Source organism: Lynx rufus, unplaced genomic scaffold (genome assembly GCF_022079265.1).
Source record: "Lynx rufus isolate CCGP_SWC_20201006 ecotype Redwood Valley unplaced genomic scaffold, mLynRuf1.p SCAF_16, whole genome shotgun sequence".
NCBI lineage: Eukaryota > Metazoa > Chordata > Mammalia > Carnivora > Felidae > Lynx > Lynx rufus.
In genome coordinates, this window is record NW_025814830.1 from 18,279,037 (window position 1) to 18,302,500 (window position 23,464).

Consider the following 23,464-nt stretch of genomic DNA (forward strand, 5'->3'; position numbering starts at 1 on the left):
CAGAAGGGGACAATCTGTGTCTCTAATTGCTGTCACTGAAGCCGAGATTCATTATGTGACTTTCCCATTAAAATGTGAGCATTAATTTGTATAATGAAATATCACCCACTGCAGTGTTCATTAGCCATGCCCTACTGTATACGGCACATTGTTAGCTACCTAGAAACTGTAGTTAATTTCACTAATGGATATTTCCCTACTTAGTGTTTGGTAGGAAATTTATACTGTAACATTACCTCTTAAACTTTTAAGGAAATTTAAATTCAATCAATTATTTTCAACAAAAGTTTGGGATGTCATTAAGGCAGGAACAGCAAGGTTGGCGGACTGCGGAGGGATAAAATGGGCTTTTAGTTCATCTTAGAAATACAAAAATGATAGAATTTTAATTCAAAACAAAAAGTAAAAAAAAAAAGAAGAAGCAAAAGAAGAGAATCATGTTTTGGCAAGCCAATCTTTTTTTTTTTTCTTTCCATCATTATTCAGGTGGCTGTCCCCCACTAAGGACAACAACACATGCTCTCCTTTTAGAAAAAAAAATGGGAAAAGCACTCATGTTAACCAATCTATATTTGAAAATCTATTCAATGTGCTTTTATAAACGTTAAAACAGCCTGGTCACCTTACCTAGGAGAGGAAACGGAAGCATCGAAGGTAAGGTATGTGTACATCAGGCATTAGGCACCTGGGTTAGGCCCACTAAACTCTCGTTTCCACCCAGATCTATACACCAGTTGGTGCTTCGGAAGCTCTTTGAAGATGAAAGGCAGTTTCCAAAACGGCATGAGTAATTTATCATCTCCTGATTCAGCGAGTAATCCCACCCCACCTTCCATACCTCCATGTGCCACAGTGGCTGCTTCCCTGCCTCACCACCTCCCTAACCTCTTCGCGCTGCTGGGGAAACTGAGGCACGCGGGGTCAAGGAGGCGTGGCCTCAGGCCATTGTGAGTTGGGGGTAAAGGAGGAGCCAGGGTGTAAGGTACTTCCCTTTGAAATCGCCGGGAGGCTGCGTCAACACACCTTGTGGGTACAAGTCACTTCCTTTCCTCCCGCTGGTTATGGTGTGGACACACACTGTCAAAGAAATGTTGCATTAATTCCCTAAAACAAGCCAAAAAATCCACCCAGAAAAGTAAAAATACCAACACAGTGCAGCGGTTAAGAGACAGATCTGGGTTTCACCCTGTAAGCGATGTTGAGCACCCCAGAGTGGGTAACTTCACGGCTCTGAGGTTCTGTTTCCTCCTCCCTGCCAAGGGACAGGGTGCAACCTGGTCACTGAGGCGCTGGGACAGAGAAGGAATGAATTCAGGTGCAGGGATCAGCACGGTGCCCGCACCTGCGAGTGTCCACAAAGTGGTGGCTACTGTTCCTATTATTGTTATTACATGATTCCTACTGGCTGCATTTTTCTGCCTCCAGCCAGTAGCCCCCATGCAGTGTGGACTTAGCCTCAAGTCAAGAGGTGAGAGAGTCCCTGACCCCGGCCCCCAGCTGGGCACACATCCCTTTGACGATGGTACTGCACGACAGAAGCAACTTCCACACTTCTCTGTGGTCCTATCGGGCCAGGGGCACTTTGCCTGGGGATGAGCATGCGAGCAGAAGCCAAGAAGAGCACCCCAGACACCCCACTCAGCCAGCGTCCAGCTGCTGCATCACGGAGGCACCCACCTGGCAGGGGTGAGCCGAGCTGGGCGTGCCCCACACGCCCACCCTGACCACAGCCCAGAGCCCTGGAAAGCCACCTCCAGCTTCCCTGTACAAATCCATTTTCATAAAGAGGTTCTCAACTCGGGGCCGGACCAGTGCACGCAGCACATCAAAACCAGATTAATAAACCACTCGCATAATTTGAGAGGGGAAAAAACTAATGAGATTTATTTTTAATTAGTCCCTGAACTTTCGTGCCTCCAAGTTTTCATGAGTGAGGTTGCTTATTACATTTCTCTACGATGGTCATTCCTGAGACAACAGGAGCCTCCTGGGAATCCCAACACACAGGTAAGCCACCTGAGATGACTCAGCCTGGGGTCCTGCAGCCACTACGTGGGGTGTCACACCCATCTGGGGCTTGTGTGGGGAATACACACCCCTCCAGCCTTCCGGAAACTGATCAGCACGTGCCTACCTCCTGTACACAAAACAGACCCACGGAGCCCTGGAGGGTATCCCCAAGATGGGGCTAGAGGAGGGGGAAGTGAGGAAAAGAAGGAAGCGCATTTTCAGGCAGCCCATAATGAAATGATTGGCCAGCCTTGGCCGGGGGCGACCTAGGGAATATCCCTGCCTCCCGTTGCGCGTTAGGACTGAATGTCTGCTGCTGCAGCCCCGTGATGGTTGATTTTCTACGTCAGTTGGGCCACGTGGTACCCAGACATTTGCTCAAATATTATTCTGGGTGTGTTTGGGAAGGTGTTTCTAAATGCGATGAGCATTTGAATGGGTAGACTGAGGAAAGCAGATTGCCCTCCCCAGCACGGGTGGGCTTCATCCAGTACACTGGAAGCCTGAACAGAACAAAAGGCTGAGTAGGGGAGAATTCACTGTCTCTGCCTGCTTTCCAGCTGGGACATCCGCCTTCACCTGCCTTTGGACTTGGGCTTGGGCTGGGACTTAATGCCACTGACTCCCCCGGGGTCTGCCGTCTTGCCAAATGCACGTCTCGGGACATCTCAGCATCCATAATGGAGTGAGCCAATTCTTTATTATAAATCTATTTATTTATTTAAAGCATATATATATATATATATATATGCTTTATCATCTACAATATATATTGCACATACTTAGAATATGGATATATAATATATATATATATACACACACACACCATTTCTCTGGAGAACCCTGATGCAATCTCCTTTCTGAGCCTGCACTGACTGGGTCTGAATTCAAATCATCGCCATATGCTCTAGAAGACAAACCATACACATTCAGTGATTGGGTCCTAATCCGCTCATGGTAATGTTTGAAACAGGAAAGCAGTTCGGCCTCCCTGGGTGTCTGTCATCAGTTTCTGCCCGGCAAGAGCCAGAGTGGAGTGGCCTCTAGGATTTGAGGGCCCCTTGGGGCCCCTGGGGCCCTCCACACGCCTCCCTCGGTCCCGCATGGGTCTGGCTGCAGCTCGGGGGGTAGCAGGGAACGTTCTGGCTCCTGTAGGCTCCCCCAGCCCCCAGGTGTTGAGAACACCCTGGGTTCTGCATCTACTCAGCACCTCCCTAATAAACAGGTGTTGGTGGAAGGAGGGCAGTAATTGAGTTAATGTAGTGGAGTTAAAAAAGGAAAGTGGTTTTTATCAGTGGATGCTCTATGATCGAGACGGCTCATAAAGATGGAGTGGGATAGAAAAACACAGAGAATGTACCACCTCGTACGCTGACCAATTAAAATATATTTATTACACACTGGATTTTTAACTGTGCTCATATGGGTCCATTACAGAAAAACTTCAAAACATGGTATTTTGGAAAACGTGGATTCTGTCTCATAGACTGCTGTCCTCTGGCCATGTCACTTGGAAATACAAGAACACAGACAGAAAGGGGGCAAGGCAGGACAGGACATCCCCACAACTGGAGCCCCGTATTCGCTCGTTTATTAACAAGTAACTTGATTTGGATTTTTAATTACTCATGTAATCTACACTTTAACATTGTCAAAATGGATGCTTATTTTGGTGATTTGGAACATGCAACACTTTCTGTTCTATTCAAATGCACGAGTCTAAGCATTTTCCAACTTCTTTGTTCTTTGATAAAAAGGAAATTGATCTTTATCTGGTAACCATTCTGACTTTTAAACACTGCAAATGCTGTTTCCGAGGGGGGCTGGCAGTGTGATGTTTCCATGGCTTCTTTCATTTTCTCCCTTATTCTGGGAAGTTTCCGGAATGCCTCTGTCCACGGCCTTGTCTTGCTTCTCTCAGTGTCTCCAAAGACTACTGGTCACAAACCTCAGAAGTTTGTGAAGCACAAGAAGCAGAAATTTAGGGGGGGAAATAACCCTTCTCAAGCTTTAAAACCTCAAAAAGCGGAATCCATTTGCTTCCATCCACGTGGTCCTAATTCACCCAAAATATTCTGGGGAGTTTCTCCCACGACCACGTTTGGGCCAGCTGATGGGAGCTGGGCCCACAGGGTCAGCAGGGCTCCTGGCGGGGAGACACTGCCCCTTTCTTTCCTAACCCACACTCCCTGGCAGGGAAAACCTCACCTGTGGTGAGCCACCAACCGCCTGGTAAGCTTGGCCCAGAGGCCTGTGTCTTCATCTAATAAACGGGTGCTATCACAGGACACGCCTGGCCAGGTCCCCGCACTCCCGCGGACAGCCCAACGGTAGATGCCCTGGTGGACTGCCTCCCACATCCTGGCAGTCTGTGCCCCCCTCCAACTACCACCACAGCCCAAGGGGACCCGGCTCCAGCCTGGGGAAGAAAGTGGACATCGGCATGTTCTGAGAAAGCCAGATGTCTGAGCTACTTCGTCCTGAGCCTGACCACTGGGAAGACCTCACTGAGAAGGGGACATTGGTGTCAAACTCTGAAAATAAAGGAGCAAACCAATGCACCTATCTGGCAGAGAAGTGCAAAGACCCTGAGGCAGGAACTCAGGAACCCCTCCCTGAGCTCCTGGGAGGGGTCTTCTATCTGAAACCAGGACTTCTATGTGCAACTCACAGCCTAGCTGGCACACTGTGGCTTCCAATGGGTTCTCGTGTGCAGGCTGCCTTTCTACAAGGGCCACAGGTTCCCTGGGGAAGGGTCCATGTTCCTCGCGGCACTTGTCCCCTCCATGCCGCCTGGCACAGTCCAGAGATTACAGGAAGAAGTTCACTCATTCTCAAATTTGTTCTGACATTCAAGCTTTCAAATGAATCCACTGTGCCCCTACTACATGTAAAGGGCTCTTAGAGACCCTGGGGCTCTCAAAATTATAGCAATTAAAAATATGGACAATATCGCCACCGTCACATTCCACTTGGAGGGAGACGAACAATGCGTAAGGAAACGAACAACCGGACTGAACAGGATCGTTTCAGAAAGTGCTAAGTTTAGGCAGGGAAGTAAGACATGGCCTCTCTGAAGAGCTCACATTGAAGTTCTGGGTAAGCCCCCAGTACCTACCGGGAGGAAGGCCTTTCCAGGTGGAGGGAACAGTGGGTTCAAAGGCCCTGCGGCAGGGACTGGACCTCTGCACTGGAGGAACCGGAAGAGGCCCGTGCGGTAGGAGAGAGAGGAGGAGAAGGGTCAAGAAGACTAGGATCCCACAGGGCCTGGGGGAGTGCTTAGTTTTAGAAGCTCCCTCTTTGCCCTGGGATGACTCTAGGAGAGAAGTGCTCCGGGACAGTGGTGGTGCTCAGCTGTGCCCCAGACCATGAATAAAGACGGCGGCCCCCTGCCACCTGTTCTCGGGGCTCCTCTCGGTGTCAGGGAGATTTGCGGGCACCAGGTGAGGTTCCAGGTGAGGGGCTCCTTCTCTTTAACCACACGCTGCACACAAGGCCCGCGTGCACTAAATATCCTGCACAACCCTGAGCTTTATTGATTCCTTGGGAAATAGACCACAATTATTTTTGAAAATAGATGGCATATTTGTCTATCCTCTGAAGCAGCTCATACTCCAATAGATAAAGTGTCAGGAGAAAAATCAAAGAAAATGGAGGTGTCCATATCTCAGATAGATTTTTTTTTTTTTTTTTGTATTGGCAATGTGCAAACAACCAACAGAAAGCTAAGGGGAAAAAAAAAAAAACATAGATGACCAAGGGACAAGGCAGACAGACAAAAAAAAAAAAAAAAAAAAAAGATTCCGCACTTGTTCGAGGGGCTAGGATGGCAGGGAAATAGGAGAAATGACCAGCGGGGTCCAGCAGCCACTTCCAGTGTTTGCTGAAGTGTTTCCTCACTTCCTGTCTCGAGCAGACCCCGCGGAGAGCAGCGATGCTCCAGCCTGTATAACGTGAGGGGCTGACACCATCAGTCGGGTCCCAGCTGTGGGCACGTAACCCCAGCTGGGCCAAAAGCCCGTCCACCTGAACGTGGTCAGGGAGCTGCCACACTCAGCTCCCTTCACACTCAGAGCTGAGCTGGGCTCCGGTCATTTGCACCCCAAGGGCCCCTGGTCCATGAAAGGGGCACGAAAGGCCCTGCTTCATTAAAGACAGCGGCGAGACGTCCCGGTGCCTCCCACAAAGCATCATCCCCCCAGACCTGGACCACAGGAGACTGGCGTCTACAGGCCTGCGCGTCATCTGGGAGGCTGGCTGTGGAGGACCGAGCCGGGACGCCAGGGTCCCCCGGGGACCCGCGGAGAGCGCGGCGGGGGCCGGTGATGACACAGTGGTGGCCCCCAGCTCGATGCCACGCACCCGGCCGCACCCACGCGTCTCACCTGTGTGTATCCGCAGGTGGACCTTTAGGTGATGGGATGTCCGGAAGGTTTTCCCACAGTACGGGCAGTCCTTCATGGCCGAGCCCAGGCTCCTGTCGCGAAGCAGTGCGGGCTGCTGGACGCCGGCGGCCCTCCCAGCCTCCTCGCCGAGGTCTGCAGCGGAGGAGAAACGTTCTCACATCACTTCCGCACGTCAGAAGCTGTTCGCACCCAAACTGCTAACACCGCACAAAGTGAAACATGTCAATACTACACCTGTCTATTTCATTCTTTCAATCTGACAGAATGCTGACAATTCATGTATTTTCTTGTTATTCTCTTAAATTATTTCATCTTTCCTATCATCATTTTAAGCAGCATATGGTACCTTTATATTGAACTGAATTAAACAAGAAAAGAAACAGCTGTGTCAGCAGCTGGTTTGATTTCTTCTTTCGCTTCGCTCCTATTAAATATTTTTTTTTTCAAAAGTTTAAAAATGGTGGTGTTTGTTGAATCTGATTAATTTGTAATACGGACTAGCCGGAGAGCTCACTATGGGACCGACAACACATTTGCATTATATCTAGCAACAGATGAGGGGGGAAAAGAAAATATGTCTTGGCCAAGTCCCTAAGACATGCAGACATACAGCTATTTTGGGACAGGAAAGAAAATTATCCAAAACTGATCATTTCTTCCTTGCCGAGTCTTGTATCCACCGCTGGCTGCTGTAATCTTATGAAAGGGAGAAGAAAAAGTATGAAAATGCAGTTCCACAATTAGCCCATGATAAACATATAGTGACATATTCAAAGTCATGTGCAGAAACTCAGCTGCTAGACTCCCATAAACTTCGAGCAGAGCAGTTAAATCTTTGTGCAGTGACTTGAGAACTTCCTCTGTAAAGTATCAATACAAATTTTCCTTCCTGCTGTTATTTGTTATGTAACCCAAACCATTAGAAAATGGAATAAAATTTACATACGGCTGCCTTCTGCACAGAAATGATGGGACATAATAGTAAATAAAACCGTGAAAATATCTAGTGGTTGGAGGATATGTTATCGCAACACCCGAGGCCCCACATCACACTGCCAAAGAGGCGACATCAGGGGAGCAGGGCAGGCGCTGGGAATCTGCATCTCCGGGGGGCCGGGGGTGGGGGTGGGCACCGGAGCCCTCTCCTCTGGCCTTCCTGCAGAGCTGGAGGCTGACCCCCTGGCAGAGAACGCAAGCTCCTGAGGCTGGCGGGGTCCTCACTGCAGCTCTCAGCCCACCCTCTAGGCACCATGGTAGATCCACTAGGGGAACAAGGGGACCTTCTGAGATAATAAGCAGACCTGTGACTTCTGCAGAGAACAGAATAAACAAGATTTGTACCTTCCAAGCAATGGAAAATGCAAATTGCTTTTATTCTGCAACATCCGTTCCTGGTGTTTCCTGCTAACAGCCAAAAGGGACAGACTTATAGGCCATGCACAAGATGAAGGCAATCACATTTCATTCTCATTTGGATGTTTGCTCCAAGCAACCGTGGAAACCCTGGGCCTCAAGCATCCTCTCTGCGTTTGGACTAATGCACAACGATATCGTCACCCTGGCAAAGTTCTTTGAAGGCTCACTTTTGATCCCACTTTCTCTCCAGCTCCTCCAACCCTCCTTGAAAGGGCCATTGAAAGGGTTTATCTACCCAGCATCTTTTTTTTTTTTCCCATAATTTTGCATGGTGGGAGGACCACCATGTTCAGCCGCATCTAGAGCTCAACCCACCTGGCACTAGCTTTCTGATCATCCACATGAATGTGGAAAGGTTGCTATCGAATAAGGCAAACGCACAGGAGAGTGTTATCACTTCAAGGCAAACAAATGCCCCAGTGCATCACAGCGGGGTGCTTCACACCCCACAGGTTCAACCCATCAGGGGCCACGGCCAATCAGGGGCCACGGCCACCAGTTCGCTGACGGCCCAGGAGAACAACGGCCAGATGCCAATTTCAAGTCAACCAACCACATCCTAGGTTTAAGTACCTAGGATGCCATCTCCTACCCATTCTCCTTCCCGCACGCACCCCCCCCCATCCCAAACGTGTTGCATTTGTCCCCCCAGCGTGACTCGGCTTTCCTTTTGTGGGACCCTGAGGTCAGCTTAAAATCGCCAAGAGCCTGATTCAGATTCTGCCAAGTGCTCTGTGCAACAGAGTTAACTAACATACCCTATTTAAGTTGGGAGGCTGATAGCTGTCAGTTTGTATCATAAACAGAACTAAGTGCCCCGGACGTTGGCTTCAGGACAGAGGTAGTGGGCAGGTGTGGACTTGTGACGTTAAATTCCTGCAAAGCCCCATGTTCCGCGATCTGCTCATGAACACCTTCCCCAGAATCTTCCTCCAGCCTTTGTGAGCAGTGGAAGGTGGAGCTGTCCAATGGAACAGGAGGGAGAGAGCGCGGAGGACATATTTCTACTGTAGCTTTTGGTGAGTCCTTGCTCAGGGCACAGTGTCGATAAATACATGCGCCACTCTGGAAGGTTCTACAGAAGCTGAGGGTGAGCGGTGCCTCACTATATGTCACTCTAAGTGATGGCCTGTATCTGTTTGCCTTTTATCTTTCTATCTTGGATATGTGTGGCCCAATAAAAAGAATAAATTTGTAAGATAAACAGCTTTCTTTGCAGATTTAAGAGTCTAATTTTCACTCTACACAGAAATGATGATTTTTTTTTTTTTTTTTTGGAGGGCCAGAAGGCCTATGGCATTTACTCTTAGACTAATCCAAATAGAAAAACAAACTCTGAGCTGCGATGAAGGGGCATTGTGGGTGGTCCCAGAAAGTGTCCGGAGAGGCTGAAAGCCACGGACAGCCACAGCTGAGGAAGGAGGGCCACGTCGCACCCTCACAGGGCCTGTGTGTGAGTGGGCGCCTGAACCCGGATGGGTACCAGCGAGCACGGTAGGCCAAATTCGGCCCGGCCACCCCAAGAGCCCAAGAGGCTCACTCAGTGAAAAGCCAGGGCTGCCTTCTGACTCCTTCTCTACCCAGAGTAAAAAAGCACCGTCAGCTGTCCTTCTAGAAGACTCCCAGGCTGGAGTCCCGAGGCTTTGCCTGCGGCCCCACGGAGCTGCGTAGTGAAGCAGTTCCCCAGCCTGCTTACAGACAGACCGGCCTTCCCGGCCTCTCCAGGAAACAGGGAAAAAAAGAAGCATGGTAGGAGTTACATCTGTCATCCTTCCTTAGACCGCTGGCGGACAGTTTCAGCTTTTGAAAAAATGTCCTTTTCCTGCAACCTGCAGTACGTCTTTCCTTCTGATCAGACCCTTGTTCCAACTGTTTGGGGTAAACGGAAGGTGAATGTGAGCACGGAGGTCAGCCCCAGACCTGTCATCTACGCCCCCTTGCTCATCCGAGAAAGAATGGCCAGTCTGTCCTGCCAGCCCCCAGAGGCTGGGTGTCCCTGGGGGCAGGGCATCTGGCTGCAGGCTGGGAGCCCATCTCCTTACCTCACACACTTTCAGCCTGGGTGGGTTCTGGGCCTCAAGTGATGCGGAAAATGGCTGAGAAATAACTCATGGGACCCCTGCTTCTGTTCTTGACCCCTCTAAATAAGAAGGGGATGTCTTGCACGGATGCAACAAATGATATTCCAGAGGGACGTAGACTGTACGTGCACCCCTTCCAGAGTTTTAACCTAGAACAAGTGAATTGAAATAGGTCTCAGAAACCCTGCAAGCTTTCTCCTGCTCCTGCAAGCTGACATCGGTATTAAGTCATCTAATAAAATGATCCGCTAGAACTAATAACTGGATTTACCAATTTTGATTATAAATTGTACTTTATTTGGGACAAAATGGGTATGTTTTTGTTTATAATGCAATTGATTTATGTCTTGTGGGGACATTTTTGTTATTGTTGTTGTTTCTTTTTTTTTTTAACATTTATTTTTGAGAGGCAGAGTGTGAACAGGGGAGGGGCAGAGAGAGAGAAGGAGACACAGAATCCGAAGCAGGCTCCAGGCTGGGAGCTGTCGGCACAGAGCCCAACGTGGGGCCCGAACTCACGATCCACGAGATCATGACCTGAGCCGAAGTTGGATGCTCAACCGACTGAGCCACCCAGGCGCCCCTATTGTTTTTCCTTGATATTAAAGAATAGAAGGGGAAAAAAAAAAAAAAAAAAGGAAGAGATGGGCCCAATCACTCCAAGCTATGTTTCAAGCGTATATTATTTGGGGGTGAGGGGACACAAGACAGGACCTTCCTAATTTTTTCATCTCAAGGTCAGAAGCCATGCCTCCCCCAGTTCCATTTGCGTGTTCCAATCCTCCAAGTGGACAGCAAGGTTGGCCTAGGTCAAGGTGACATTACAGTGCATTGCCTTCCCTAGCATTCACAGAGGGAGGGTGGGAAGGAAGGAGGACCCAGGGCGATTAAAAATGGCCATGGTCCTGTTAGAATCTTCCTCCTCAACTGAACCACAGACTGGCAGTCCTGGATAGACAAAGCATCAAATACTTAGAAAGACAAACAACTTTTCAAAAGTTAAAGCCTAAACACACATAAAATACTATCAGCAGCTGTCTGCATCCATCCCTGAAGTGGGTTAAATTGCTCTCCACGAATATGATTTGAATTTACGGGGGCCTCACTACACATTTAACCTTACTGGTATGTATGTCCGGAATGTAAAAACGTAACGACATAAATTTGTATCTTAAGGGTGGGTTCCCCCCAGGTTATCTTTAAACACTGAGCTTCCTTGGTACACATTTAAAATAGGCTTGTTTGTCAAGAAGGCTGACTTGGGAGTCAGGAGAGGGAATCTTTTCCTTCAGCGTTCTGATGCCTGGCTGTCCTTAGGTAAATCCCTTCACCCACCCCCCGCCCTGGTTCCATCTGGCCCCGAGGACTGCTCCAGCACCCTGTAACCCCGCAGTGCCGGAAGATGCCCAAGCCCACCACAGGCCGCCTTCACCCACTTGGCCTTCCATTCACCCAGTCTAGCCTCATCCTATGCCAAATAGGAAACCAGAGATGGGTCTTAGAGAGATGGGAGGGAAAACACCATAAAAAACGATAGTAAGTGCTCCTAAATACTCCACGTGCCCCTACTTTTCCCAACTTCCTTGGCACTGAGATCCAGTGACAAGTCCCGGCCCACGGCTGAAGGCGACGCAGAGGAGAGACTGGGTGCCGCCACCTCCTCCCTCTCTCCCCCTGCCACGGTGACCTTGCAACACGAAGGTCGAGGTGGCAGCCTCACAAGACAGAAGACGATGGGTCGCTGGGTCTCCAGATCGCCGGGAACCCGTCCACGCCAGATCGCATGGATGAGAACCCATCTTGTTCTGCAGCCACGGTGATTTGGAGAGCCGCCAGGGGCCACCAGGAACTGACCAGGAAGAGTACACGTCTCCTTGTGAACTGTTCCAGGCTTAGTCCCAGTCTCCCGGGGAGTCCCACCGACACACGGACCGAGGCAGGGAGCAAGATCCGGGGAGACCGACAGGGATAGAGGGAGGCCAAAAAAGGAAAGCAAAGAGTGGTTTCCTCTCAAAGTGTGGATGTGTGCTCACTTCTCATTCCATGCTGCCGAGGCAGCCTCACATGGCCAAAAGTATATTTTGGAAACATGTCCGTTAAAAAAAAATGATGATGATGGTGGTGGTGGTGGTGGTGGTGGTGCTATATCCAACACAGTGAAGGGAGAGGTATCCCAGCAATCTCACACAGGTAAGGTAGCCATCTGGACACCTGAGCACTTACTACTTTACAACACGAAATGCCATGGCATTTTAATTTCTATGGAACTTCTTGTGTCACAGAAAATACATTTTCCCAGATGAATTGTGCAGTTAATTCTGAGTGTCTGCCTTGTGCAAAGAGCATCTCAAAAGCACGGCTCACACTTCATTAATGAAGAAAAAAACTATTTGTGGAGTCGGGCGGCGGGGGCGGGGGGGTTGGTGAGCAGGACACTGAAAAAGTGCATCTTTCTTAATTTTTTTTGCCCCGCGGACACAAGTGCTTTGAAATAATTTCAGGAAATAATCAACACCTTGGAGAAAGTCTGAAGGAATATACAGTTCCTCTCGGAAGCTTGACACTTTCCCTTATTTTGAAAACTTTAAAATTAACAGACCCAAAGAAGACAATGATTATTGTGGTAGAGATTGCTGGTTCAGTGAAGACTTCCTTTTATTTAATTAAAAAAAAAAGATTTTAAATCAGTGGTTGGTATAAAAATCATGACATGACTGTCAACAATTCTATTTAACTCTTGGGAGACAAAACTCATGTCTGGAGTCAGTATTCATCTGGTGTTTCTGCTTCATCAAAGGTCTCTGTTATGACGCCATATATAGTCATGTTAAACAGGCATCAACATGGAACGGCAAAAGTATTTGTTTGAATGCAGAGCTATTTTAGAAAAGGATGTCCACTTGTGAAAGGCTACACCCACTTCCCCTTGGGCTCTTAGGCCCAGGGCCGGGGCTGGGCTCACGGGCAAGCCAAGCCCAGGGCTCGTGAGCTGAAGTCTGTGCGTAGAGGTGGAGAGGGGAAGGGTGGAATGTTCTCTACCGGTTCCTTTCCTCACCTTCGACCCAAACTCAAAACGGCACAGAGCTCCGCTTGCTTTGGGGAAGATCGGCTTTCTGGAATTGGGGAAATAGGTCATTAAAAGGCTAAAATTTGGAGGAAAAAAAAAAATAAGACACTAGGATCTCAAATAGCTTCTCTAAAGCAACATTTTGATGAGTTAAGTGAAAATGAATCAGAAACACGTGGATTAAATTTCCCTTAAAATACACAAGGGCTTCAAAATCAAGCACTGCGGGCCAAATGTGTTTCTGGTTTTACCGAGCCCAGAGCCCTTTCCTAATTGTCTGGCAGGGGAGTGTGCAGGACACCCCCCCCCAACTGCTGGTGATTGGGCCACCCATGGGGTCTCTTCCCCTTGGCACTGTGTGACGCTGCTGTCGACAACATCCTCTGTAACCACGTTGCCAGCTTTCCCGAGGCCCTCAGGGCCCGCTGCAGCAGGCGCCCTTCGTCCCCAACCTGGGGGCTGTGACCGTGGATGCACGGGGAGCGTGTGGACCGCACAGAATCGACCTAGGGCAAGACATCCGGGGCGATGGGTCCCTCTGGACTCCGCACACCCCTGTCTTCCCTCTGGCCCGGTCAGGAGTGGGGGGCGGGGACCTGTCCCAGAGATGGTTGGGGGTGAGGCAGTGCAGAGTGGGATCACATACGAAGTGGCCTGGGTGAGGAGAACCAGGCAGGAGAGTGAGTCGGCGGAGGGACAGCCCAGGGAGCCGCCCCTGGGAAAAGCCAGGTTGTGTGCAGGGTAAGGACACGCCCCTGGCTCCACTGGTCTTTAGAATAACCCTCAACTCCTTCTCACGGCCTGCAACACCCTTTTCAAGTGGCCACCACTGCTGCTATACCCTCATCGCACTCCTGAATGTACTCCAGCTACCCTCCCCCATTTTCTATTCTCAAGCCCCCCTATCTGGTGCCCCGTTTAGAGTTTTGCTCCGGCTGCCCCTCCTCCCGGGATTCTTTCCCCAGAATCCACACAGAGACTCACATTCAGGCTTGAATCCCAAAGACACCTCCTTGGAGAGGCGTCTCTGACCAGGCTGTTCGGGGGCTGCACGCCTCCTAGCCCCCAGCCCCCTCTTTCTCTGGTTTGTTCCTTCACAGCACCTACCTATCACCCCTTGCAGACTCTCACTGACCTATGTATTACCTGCTTACCACCTGTCCCCTCCCCAGAATACGAGTTCCACGCGAACATGGGCCATTTACTGCTGTTTGACATTATGTCCCCGAACGTGACAGGCAGTCAGCTCATAGCGGGAGCTTGATACATACTTTTTTTTTTTTTAATTATGCATTTTTCAATAAATAAAAGAATCCGAGGAGGCGAGCAAACTGAAATTCAGAGGCTAAGATCGGTTCCTGACTGCGAGAGGGAAGCTGCTTTGAGTAACCTAGGAGGAGGAGCTGGCCCAGGGCACCAAACAGCAAGATACCTGAAATGCCCCCGAGGGCTCAGCACCTTCAGGGGCTGGGGTGTGATGCCAGCAGGGTGGGTGGGAGGTCAGGGGCATGCCGGAAGGCTTCCTGGAGGAAGCTGCCTTGAGGGATCTCCCAGCTCGCTCTCCGTGCAGGTGGAGGGAATCACAAACACACACTTAGAATCAGCAAGGCCACAAGTGGGCTTTTTAGAAGATGGGGGGCAATTGCTGAGGTACCATCCACTATTTCACTCGCCCGCTCCCTTGCTAAAAAGGAAGTTCTCCCTGACATGAGAAGGACCAGCCTCCCATACACATGGAGACATTCATCAATAGGAGAGTACAGTGAGACAGATATTTTTAAAGTAATCCATGCCCCAATTACTGCTGTAATTATTGCAAAATATTTGTTATGGCTTCCTTTTTCCATCATTTAAATTAAGTACTCCTTTCTCAAAAAAAGAAAACTACAGAAGCCTTTACTTTCAGTAAAGCATAAATTCCCAAAAGATTTCTACGTAATTTATTTTCTTAAAAAAAAAAAAAACTATAGCTTTTAAGACCCTCTTAAGATAATTTACAGCCCCCTCATTTATTTATGGGGGGGGTGCTGGGGGTGGGGAGAAGACTGGAGGAAATGTCTGCCCGCCGGGCGTGTTTCAAGGAATTCTTACCCAAATGACACCGAGAACCAGCTGGACTGATCTTTTTTAAAATGCACTTGGTCAGTCGCCATAACTTGTGGGGCTGAGTTTTCTCTTGGGAATCGAGCACACTGAAAGGAGAAGGCATGATTTGGAGATAACGTCTCCCCTGGAGACATGTTTTGCCATAGTCTTTTTTAAACAAAGAAGACATCTTAAGCACCTTGCAATATCTTCCATTTAATCGTTGGCAGGAGGCAAGTCCCTGATGAACGCTGGCCTGTGTCTTTCTCTTTAACCAGCTGAGTGATCCAAGCTTTTAATATAGCCGTTCCAATTATTGTAAAAGTCATCTAGTACCTTATAACCACAAATATTGACAGTTTATTGCACAACACATTCCTGACATTTGAAGGTCACACCATACATAATACATACTCTTTTATAAAAGTGTCTGGAACAAAGAGATACATGATAAGCAATTACCTCTCCCGGCTTGTATGTATGTACAGTTCGGGGCTGACTTGAGGTTGCTTGCGAGGCACATGCACCATTTTAAATAATCTATTAAGGCAGCATGGAGGCATTCATGATGGATAATTATGAAATGGCTCGTGGACACGCTGCAGTCAGATTGGCTGGCCGGGGCATGGGGTCCAGGCAATTCTCCTCCTCTGAGTTTCAGGTCACAACGCCACTTTGCCATGGAGAGCCCTGCCTCACTTCACAATCGGATTTTCCCCCAAAGCCACCGAGCATAACAGAGTCACAATATGTTCTTGTTTTTCAGATTGGTCTGCGTGCAGCTGAAAGGAATTTTTAAAATCCACCAGCCCTGGTTCAGACGCACCCCTGCCCCCAGCCTCCTCAAGTGACCACAGCTCTGTTTCGCACAGCCACGCTGTTCCACGCCCAGGGCTGTGGCATCCAGAGAGACCCGTGGCACGAGGGTCCGTGGCTGCCGGGCCCAGGTGAAAACCAGAGTGTAGAGCGTGCTCCAAAAAACAGTGACAGCGAGGCCAGGCAAATCTCCGGAGGAACGTTCTGAGCAGGAAGGAGCTACACACTGCCCCGTTCTCTGTCTCGTCCCTACGTCTCCTTCCTAGCCTAAGTCTGACAAAGAAAAGAAAAGGAAAAAAAAAAAAAAAAAAAAGAGTTTCAATCCCAGATTAAGCAGAAACGATTTGTGGTCCAAAGGCTCCGGGTCAAAACCAAGTTCCACCAATTCTTAGAAGTGTGATTCTGGGCAAATTACATAAAACCTCTCTGAGGTTTGGTTTCCTTATCTGCAAAACGGGGATAGACATAACAATTCATTCAGCACGGTGTCTGCTGAAGGATATGCTCTAATTCATGGTAGCTTTTAACAGGAATGTTGCCAAAGGGACACGTTCTGTGCCAGGACGGCATGGTGGGGACAGCAGAGACCTGTGGCTTTAGGGCTCTCCCCTCCCCACTAGCCCTAAGCTATGGAACTAGCCACTTGCACAGGGTCCAGGATGAAGGGGGAACGGTCCTCTCCTGACAAGTCCGGGTTGGAGCAGTTTCCCCCAGCTCTGAAGGCCCAGGCAGTTCTCCCAAGTTAACAGGGAAAACAGTGCAGGCTGTAGTTGCGCTTCACATAGATGACAATCTTTAATCACAGATGAAGTGGCAGGTCATTATAACCGACACCAAACTCCCTTCCAAATGATACTAATGTCTGCCGTTTGAAAACAAAAACAAAAACAAAAACAAAATATATATATATATATGCATGTATAAATACAAATACATATATATATTTTTACAACTTTGTTAAAACAAATAGTCAGCAAATTCTCCAGATAATCTAAAGGTCTTCTAAGAGTAATTTTATTTTGAGTTGCAGAATGAACGCCCTAAAATTTAAGACACGAGACCAAAATGATTTCTATAAAGATGACGTGTTTATTAGCATTAAATCCCAGGGAAGAGGGCTTCCTTATAAAGAACACATTTTTGCATCTGAAAAGCACGCATATTAGAACGTGTGTGTTTCTTTAAGAAGCTATTCTGTTTTAGAGGGTAGCGGGTAAGATAGGGCATCACGTGATCAGGAGGTTGCTATGGTAAATATGCATTTTTTATTGAAGAGTAAACAGTGGCAGAAAACAAGTATCAATTGCCAGCTCTGAAGTTACTGCCATTTTTGAGCTGCACTGACTTATCTAGCCCTTTTAATTTGAGAACCTTTATCAGAAAAACACTATCACTGAATCAAAATTAAACATTTTTGCATAAATCCTGAACCTTTCAATACCTGGTAGTAATCATTACTTTAGCTGACATGTAAAAAATTAGCAAAAAAAAAAAAAAAAAAAATCTATCCAGTTCTGCTAATCACGGCACATTGATCTTTCCGGAGATCTGTTGTCCAGCTGGTGGATCTCCAAAGGACGAAACCTTTCACCTTGGCTCAGGCCACAGAGCAGAGGAGCCAAAGGTAGAGCCTAGAGCCGAGGCTCCCCCCACCCCCCTCCATTGTCTAGGTATCAGCAGGCAAAACAAAGCCAAGGTGATGCCCTGGGGAATGGCCCTCCCCATCAGTGTCGAAGGGCAGTGTACTTTTGCAACCGTGCTATGGTACTTTCAGCCAAGTTTTCATGGTTTCCTCCTTGTAGAAATGGGGAAAGAGCCTGAAAGTTCCTGACAGGCAACTTCTGTCTTCCTCTGACATCCGCATAGGTGACCTTTCTCAAGTACAAATCAGGCCGTGTTAGAAACCTTGGATAGCTCCCTGTCACATCTTGGGTAGGCCTCAACTAAGCTTCTCTGGCTGGGGGCGGGGGGGGGGGGGGAAGAGTCTGGATTTTGTTTTCACTGACACCAGCTTTCCTTTTCACCTGTCACTTGCAGAGAGCAAGGCTGTGATTCCTCCTCCTCCACCACATCTGGCACATAGTAGGTGACACACCAGTACTCACCCGACACGTGTGTCAATGAATGATGTGTGAATAAATGAACTGACCCCAGCTCCGGGGAGAACCAGCTTCCTGGGTAGCGGCTTCTAACAGGAAGGTCAAGCTGGCTCATTCTCCCTTTGATCACAGATAAAAGTATCAAGTGTTGGCAAATTTCTCAAAGGGAACTTTCCAGACTCAGAATCCTACAGACGAGTCCAAAGGAATCTTGACCAGGGACAAGGAACAGACTCAGTAACATGAGTGTGCCCTCCAAGGAGCCCCCAGGAAGGAGGGTCAGGAGCAAGGAGCTTGTGGGGGAGGGGCAGCAGGCCAGAGCTGAGTGGCGAAAGGTCCCCAGTCACTGGTAGAGACTGCCGGCCTGAGGGGGTTAGTTTGGGCTCTGCAGCACCTCGAAACACTGACGTCTGTTTGACTCCAAGATCTGAGTTCAGTTCTCATTTCTGGGACCCCGAGCAAACTGCTAAAACTTCCTAAGCTTTAGTCTCCTTGTTTGTAAAACTGGAAAATGGTACTTATCACAAAGGAATCGGGAGCGTCTCGTGAAATAGTGGGCTTGCAAGGCCTTAACCCACCTTAAATCCTGGCAGAGTAGGAAAGTCACTGGCTTTGAGATAGCCAGCTCCAGATTCCACTTTGTGCTTGCAAGTGTTTCCTAGCCCTGCCCAGCCTCCAAATACTGTTTGTAAAGCAGGACTAATGGCAGTATCTCTGGTCAAAACCAAATGAGCGAATATGAGGAAAAGTCATCTGGCCCATCTCAACTAATGGTCCCCACCCCAACCCACATCCAAAATACTCACATGACAGAAAACCAGGAGAAACCAGCAGGTGATGAGCCATACAGTGGAATCACCATGGGGCTCCCCTCCCCTGGCAATTCCCAGGATGATTCACATAGCCCAACTGGGAAGACCACTTCCCATGAGCCAAGTGTCACCAGCCCCCTGGGTTGGGGAATGCATGAACAAGGCCACATCACCTCTACGTTTTCTAAACCTTGTTACAGCTTATTTGACACCTGTCCTCTGTGTACCTCTTTGACATGGCGGACTTAATCCAAATGTCCCCTGGAGGTGAATAGTGGGGGGTGGGAGGGAGGAGCACACAGCGTTTGGGGTGGCTCAGGCCTCCCCATCCTGTGCTCCATCCATCCACAAGATGGTCAGTGTTAAGGGCAACGGGCAGCTGCCTCTAAATATCTGTGCCCCACCTGCCCACTACAGCAAGGAGCCTGCAGCCCAGAGACCCTCTAACCAGCCCGTGCCCTGTCCTGAGAAAGCACACGCCAAGACTCAGAAAGAATCTTAGAGCTGTTCTTTGGGCACCGTGAAATGACCCAGGACTGCAGGTGTGACCTGAGCTGGGAAGATACCTTTGACAATACCCAAGGGGGCCATGAAAACACCACCCCACCCTGGCCTGCTCGGGGTCTGCCCAGGGCATCCCTAGAACATCAGGAGAATTCCAAGCCAGCCTTTCTGGCCCTGGAGAAAGGCGAGAACCTTTTTCCTGATGGACAGACTTCAGAAACTCACCGCACCCTGATCCCACTTCCTGAAACACAAACCCCAAACCCTAGGCCCACCCACCACCTTCTTGCCTGGTTAATCCCACTCATTCTTGAGAGTTCAGCTCCAAGGTCGCTGCCTTTGGGAGATGTTCGGACTTCCTGATCACCCCAGAACGTGACATTCACGATACCAACCAGAGCTTGGGGCTTTGTACGTGTACAGAGCTTGGGACTTTGTGTGATACCTGCCAAATGTCTGACTCTCCTTCTAGACTGTCTACTCTTTGAAGGATGGGATGAGGTCTATTTTTCTCACCTTTGTGTCTCTAAGACCTCCTGGCACAGAATAGGTTCTCAGTAAATACTAAGCAACTGAATGCAAGCATGCACGAATGCGCGCCTGGTGTTGGAAGCGTGGACGGCCATTCTCTAACAGTGCAATCAAAGGAAGCGACCTTTTCCTTTTAACTTCTTCACTGGTTGACCTGCCCCGCATAGCACTGAGGGCAGGTGACAGGCTGCAGCCGGCTCTCACCCAAGGGAGGGGGAGACATTGAGAGTCTGACCGCTCTGTAGCCCCAGTCCTTACTCCCTTGCCCCCCGGGGCCCATCTCTTCTCTTGGGGCTTCTGGTTGCTCCCCTACACTCTCCTCGAGACACTGCAAGGTTCCTATTGCCAGAGCCTGATTCCCTCAGAGGAGAACAGTGCTTGGTCACCAGAGCCTCACCTGCCCCGCTTGCTGTGCAAGACTGTTCACAATTTCTCCTGCCCCAAGGCCTTCCCTGTCCGCACCTGCCCCAGCCGGGACCCAGCAGCCGTCCATGCAGACATCAGACACTGGGTGTTGTTCTGCAGAAAGACTGGTGGCTCTCAGGAGCCCTGCCCGAGATTCTGGGGTGCAGGTGGCGGGCGGGCATGATCTCAGGGTGCAGGCAGCAGGCTGGGTGGGTGCCGGCCCCGGACCACTGCTGGCGGAGAGAGCTGAGTCCAAACCCCCGGGCCGTGCATCCGGCTGTCTGCTCTGCCCTTGTACTTCTGCTGAGTTTCGGGGCCTGAGGAAAAAGTCTGCCCAGACATATGTTCTTGGGGGGTGCCCACCACACCAGTGCTCTGCAAACACCACCTGACTGGGGAAGAATGCTCTGTTCTCCCAGCTGTGTGGCTGTGTGATGCGTACCAGATGCCCCTCTCCCTCAGCCTGGCCCCCTGGCCCTCTGGGTGCTCACAGCCTCCCACCCCCTCACCCGTTCCCCTCCCAGCTCACCCCTTGGTGGGCACCACGTGGTATTTTCTGCTATGCTCGCTTCCCCAGAAAATCTTCGGTCTGTCTGGTTTCCCGTGGAATCCCAGCCTTTAGCAAGGTGCCTGGCACATAGTAGGCACTTAATATATACATTTTTTTTTTTTGCATAAATAACCATTAGACAAGGCGACACTACTTTGCCAGGTCGGATTCCAGTGACTTTTTCTTTAATATGGAAAATCACTTTCTGTGTTCCCTTTGGATGCTCTATCACACGGATATTCAAAGCAGTGCTGCATTCACAACACACATCGTCCTATAATGCTAATTTCTATCCCATAACCGAGAGAGACAACTAAGTGTTGCAAGGTTATTCAAAACTCCTGCCCCTTATCCTCGACTTCTCCTTAGGGGAAAATTGCACAGGAATACATTTCCTCATCTGTATGTTAAAGCACGGTTATAATCCACCTATCATGATTGCAATTTTGGGAATCAAAACGGAGATCCAAACAGCAGTGTGATCTACATTTTAGCCACATATATTATAATAAATTAAGTCAAAGAAAGAGTTCTGCATTAACTCTCGCTCTATTCCTTTAAAAGCCTATAAGAACACTGAAGCCGCCCCCTGTAAGAACTTCAGCCTTTCCTTCCCCGGGCTGCCACATCGCTGCGGCCCCACAGCCTGGAAGGGGAGGTCACAGAGCCAGCTGCCTGTGACAGCGGTGCTCAGTCCTGTGTGCTCAGAGCGCTGACTGAATCAGGCTGTGCACCATGGGCTCAAAGCCACAGTGAGGCGGCCAGCCATCCTTGGCCAAGGGCAAGCAGAAGCTTCTGGAAAGAAGCAGGCAGTGTGGGCGGCACGCTGATGGAACGGTCTGACATCTGTGGACACCAGAGCTGGGGACGTGGACCCGGAGGCAGGCAGGACACAAGGCCCCGCTACCTGAACGGCCTAACCCAAGTCCTCATCCGCACCTGGGCCTCTGTTTCTGCTTCTGAAAATGTGGGGACGGCACTCTAATGGAAATTGCAAACACTCATCACAGAGTTTTCATTTGCTAAATTTGGTTTTAACGTTGAAAAAATTCGGGGCATTTCACCTGTAGCCTCGTTTGAGCTTCTCCAGAGAAACTGTTGTCTCACGACACTGGGTCCGCAGCCCCCAGGAGCAGTGGCTGTCCGGCTGGGCAGGGGGCTCCTCCTCCCCAGCGGGCCCCTCCCTCTTCCTCCCTACCTGGTTGCCCCCACCCTGTGGCTGCCATCTCAGCCGAGATGGTCCCGGACGCCCTTTCCACCTCTAAAGACGGCCTCGGTAACCTCAGTTGAGCAAATACGGCAGAAGCCTCCAGACTAATTCCCATAATTATGATGGGTCTATTATTTCAAAGCCGGCGATGATTGTGGGGTCAGGTGCTCAGAGGAAGAGGGAGAGAAACATACTTTAAAGTGATAGCAAATATCCTTTGATTCTCTGCTATGATACCAAATTGCATCCAGAAATGCTCAAACATGGGCTCCAACCTTAGTCAAATTTCAAAGAGGCCTCAGCAGGAAAGGCAGTGATGAGAGAGAGAAAGAAAGAGAGACAACACAGAGAGAGAGAGACCGAGAAGGAGGAACCAGAGAGCCATGAAGTTTAAAGACCCTGTCCAGGGACATGGCAGCTGGCCGGAGCGAAGGGGACACCGGCCTGGAGGCCTCGAGCTCACCACACCTGACTTCCCCATCTTCTTCAGGTGGGAACGTCTAACCTCCTTCTTCCTGCCTTGTCCAGCATTCCTGCCCAGCCTCAGTCCCTGGTCTCCTGGCACACCCCCCCCCCGAACCTTTTCTGGATATTTCTCCACAATGACATGCTGCTTGGGCCTGCTCTCCAATTTTTCTTGTATGTTTAGATTCCAGCCTTGCTTACCAAGAGCACCCCGTGGGCTTGCCTGTCTCGTCATCACCTACAAAGCTGAGCGAAGGGCTGGCCCACAGAGTCACTCAATAAACACATGTTGGTTGACCTTTCCATTGTGAAAGACACAGCTATTCTCTCCTCTGGGGTGTTCTTTGTAGGGCTTCTTCGGGGAGGAAAGCAGATCGGACCCAGGGATGAAACCATGGTAGACTTTCTGACTTGATTTCCCGCTCACTCGGTGGACCCCATATTTGCTTGGATATGCGTTAATTTGTCTGGCCCACAAACACTCCCAGGGAGTCTGCTCCGTGCTGGGCACAGTGTTACAGAGACAGGTCCAGGGGCATGTGACACGACAGGGCTGGCCCACGAGCACTGCGGCACACAGCACGGGCGGCGTCCGGGACGTCGGGGGCCGACCTCTGCATTGTGCAGGGAGTCAGGTACATGGCCCCCATCTCTCTGGGAGAAGTAGGCCACAGCAACCGTGTTGATGGAACCCGCTTTTCTGTTCTGCCATTGCCCCTCTGGGGATCCATCTCTGTCCTGTGTAGACTTCTCAACTTGGTCCTTTTCTGAATGTTCTACTTCTGGGGCATCGTTTAAGGAGCAGAAAGACAGGCAACCCTAGGGCACCTGCTCCGCATCGTCCACCATAAACCTGGCCGTGGGGTTGAGCCCAAGGACGCCCGCCGGCTTTATCAACGGAGCCCCCAGCGGGGTGCCCTGTGCCCTTGTGGTCACTCACGGGGCACTTGCTGGCATCCTACTTTGTGCCAACAGCAAGAGACACTGCCAATGAGGAAGCTCAGAGG

At 49.8% G+C, this 23,464-nt stretch overlaps 1 protein-coding gene across 1 annotated transcript in view; it reads right to left on the reverse strand.

Annotated features, from left to right (window-relative positions):
- The window catches only part of ZNF536 (zinc finger protein 536), a 235,430-nt gene that overhangs the window by 151,550 nt on the left and 60,416 nt on the right, over positions 1 to 23,464 (reverse strand). The window contains exon 2 of the mRNA XM_047078373.1: positions 6,396 to 6,548. Coding sequence (XP_046934329.1) covers positions 6,396 to 6,548 — 153 coding nt within the window. The remainder of the gene's footprint in view (positions 1 to 6,395; positions 6,549 to 23,464) is intronic.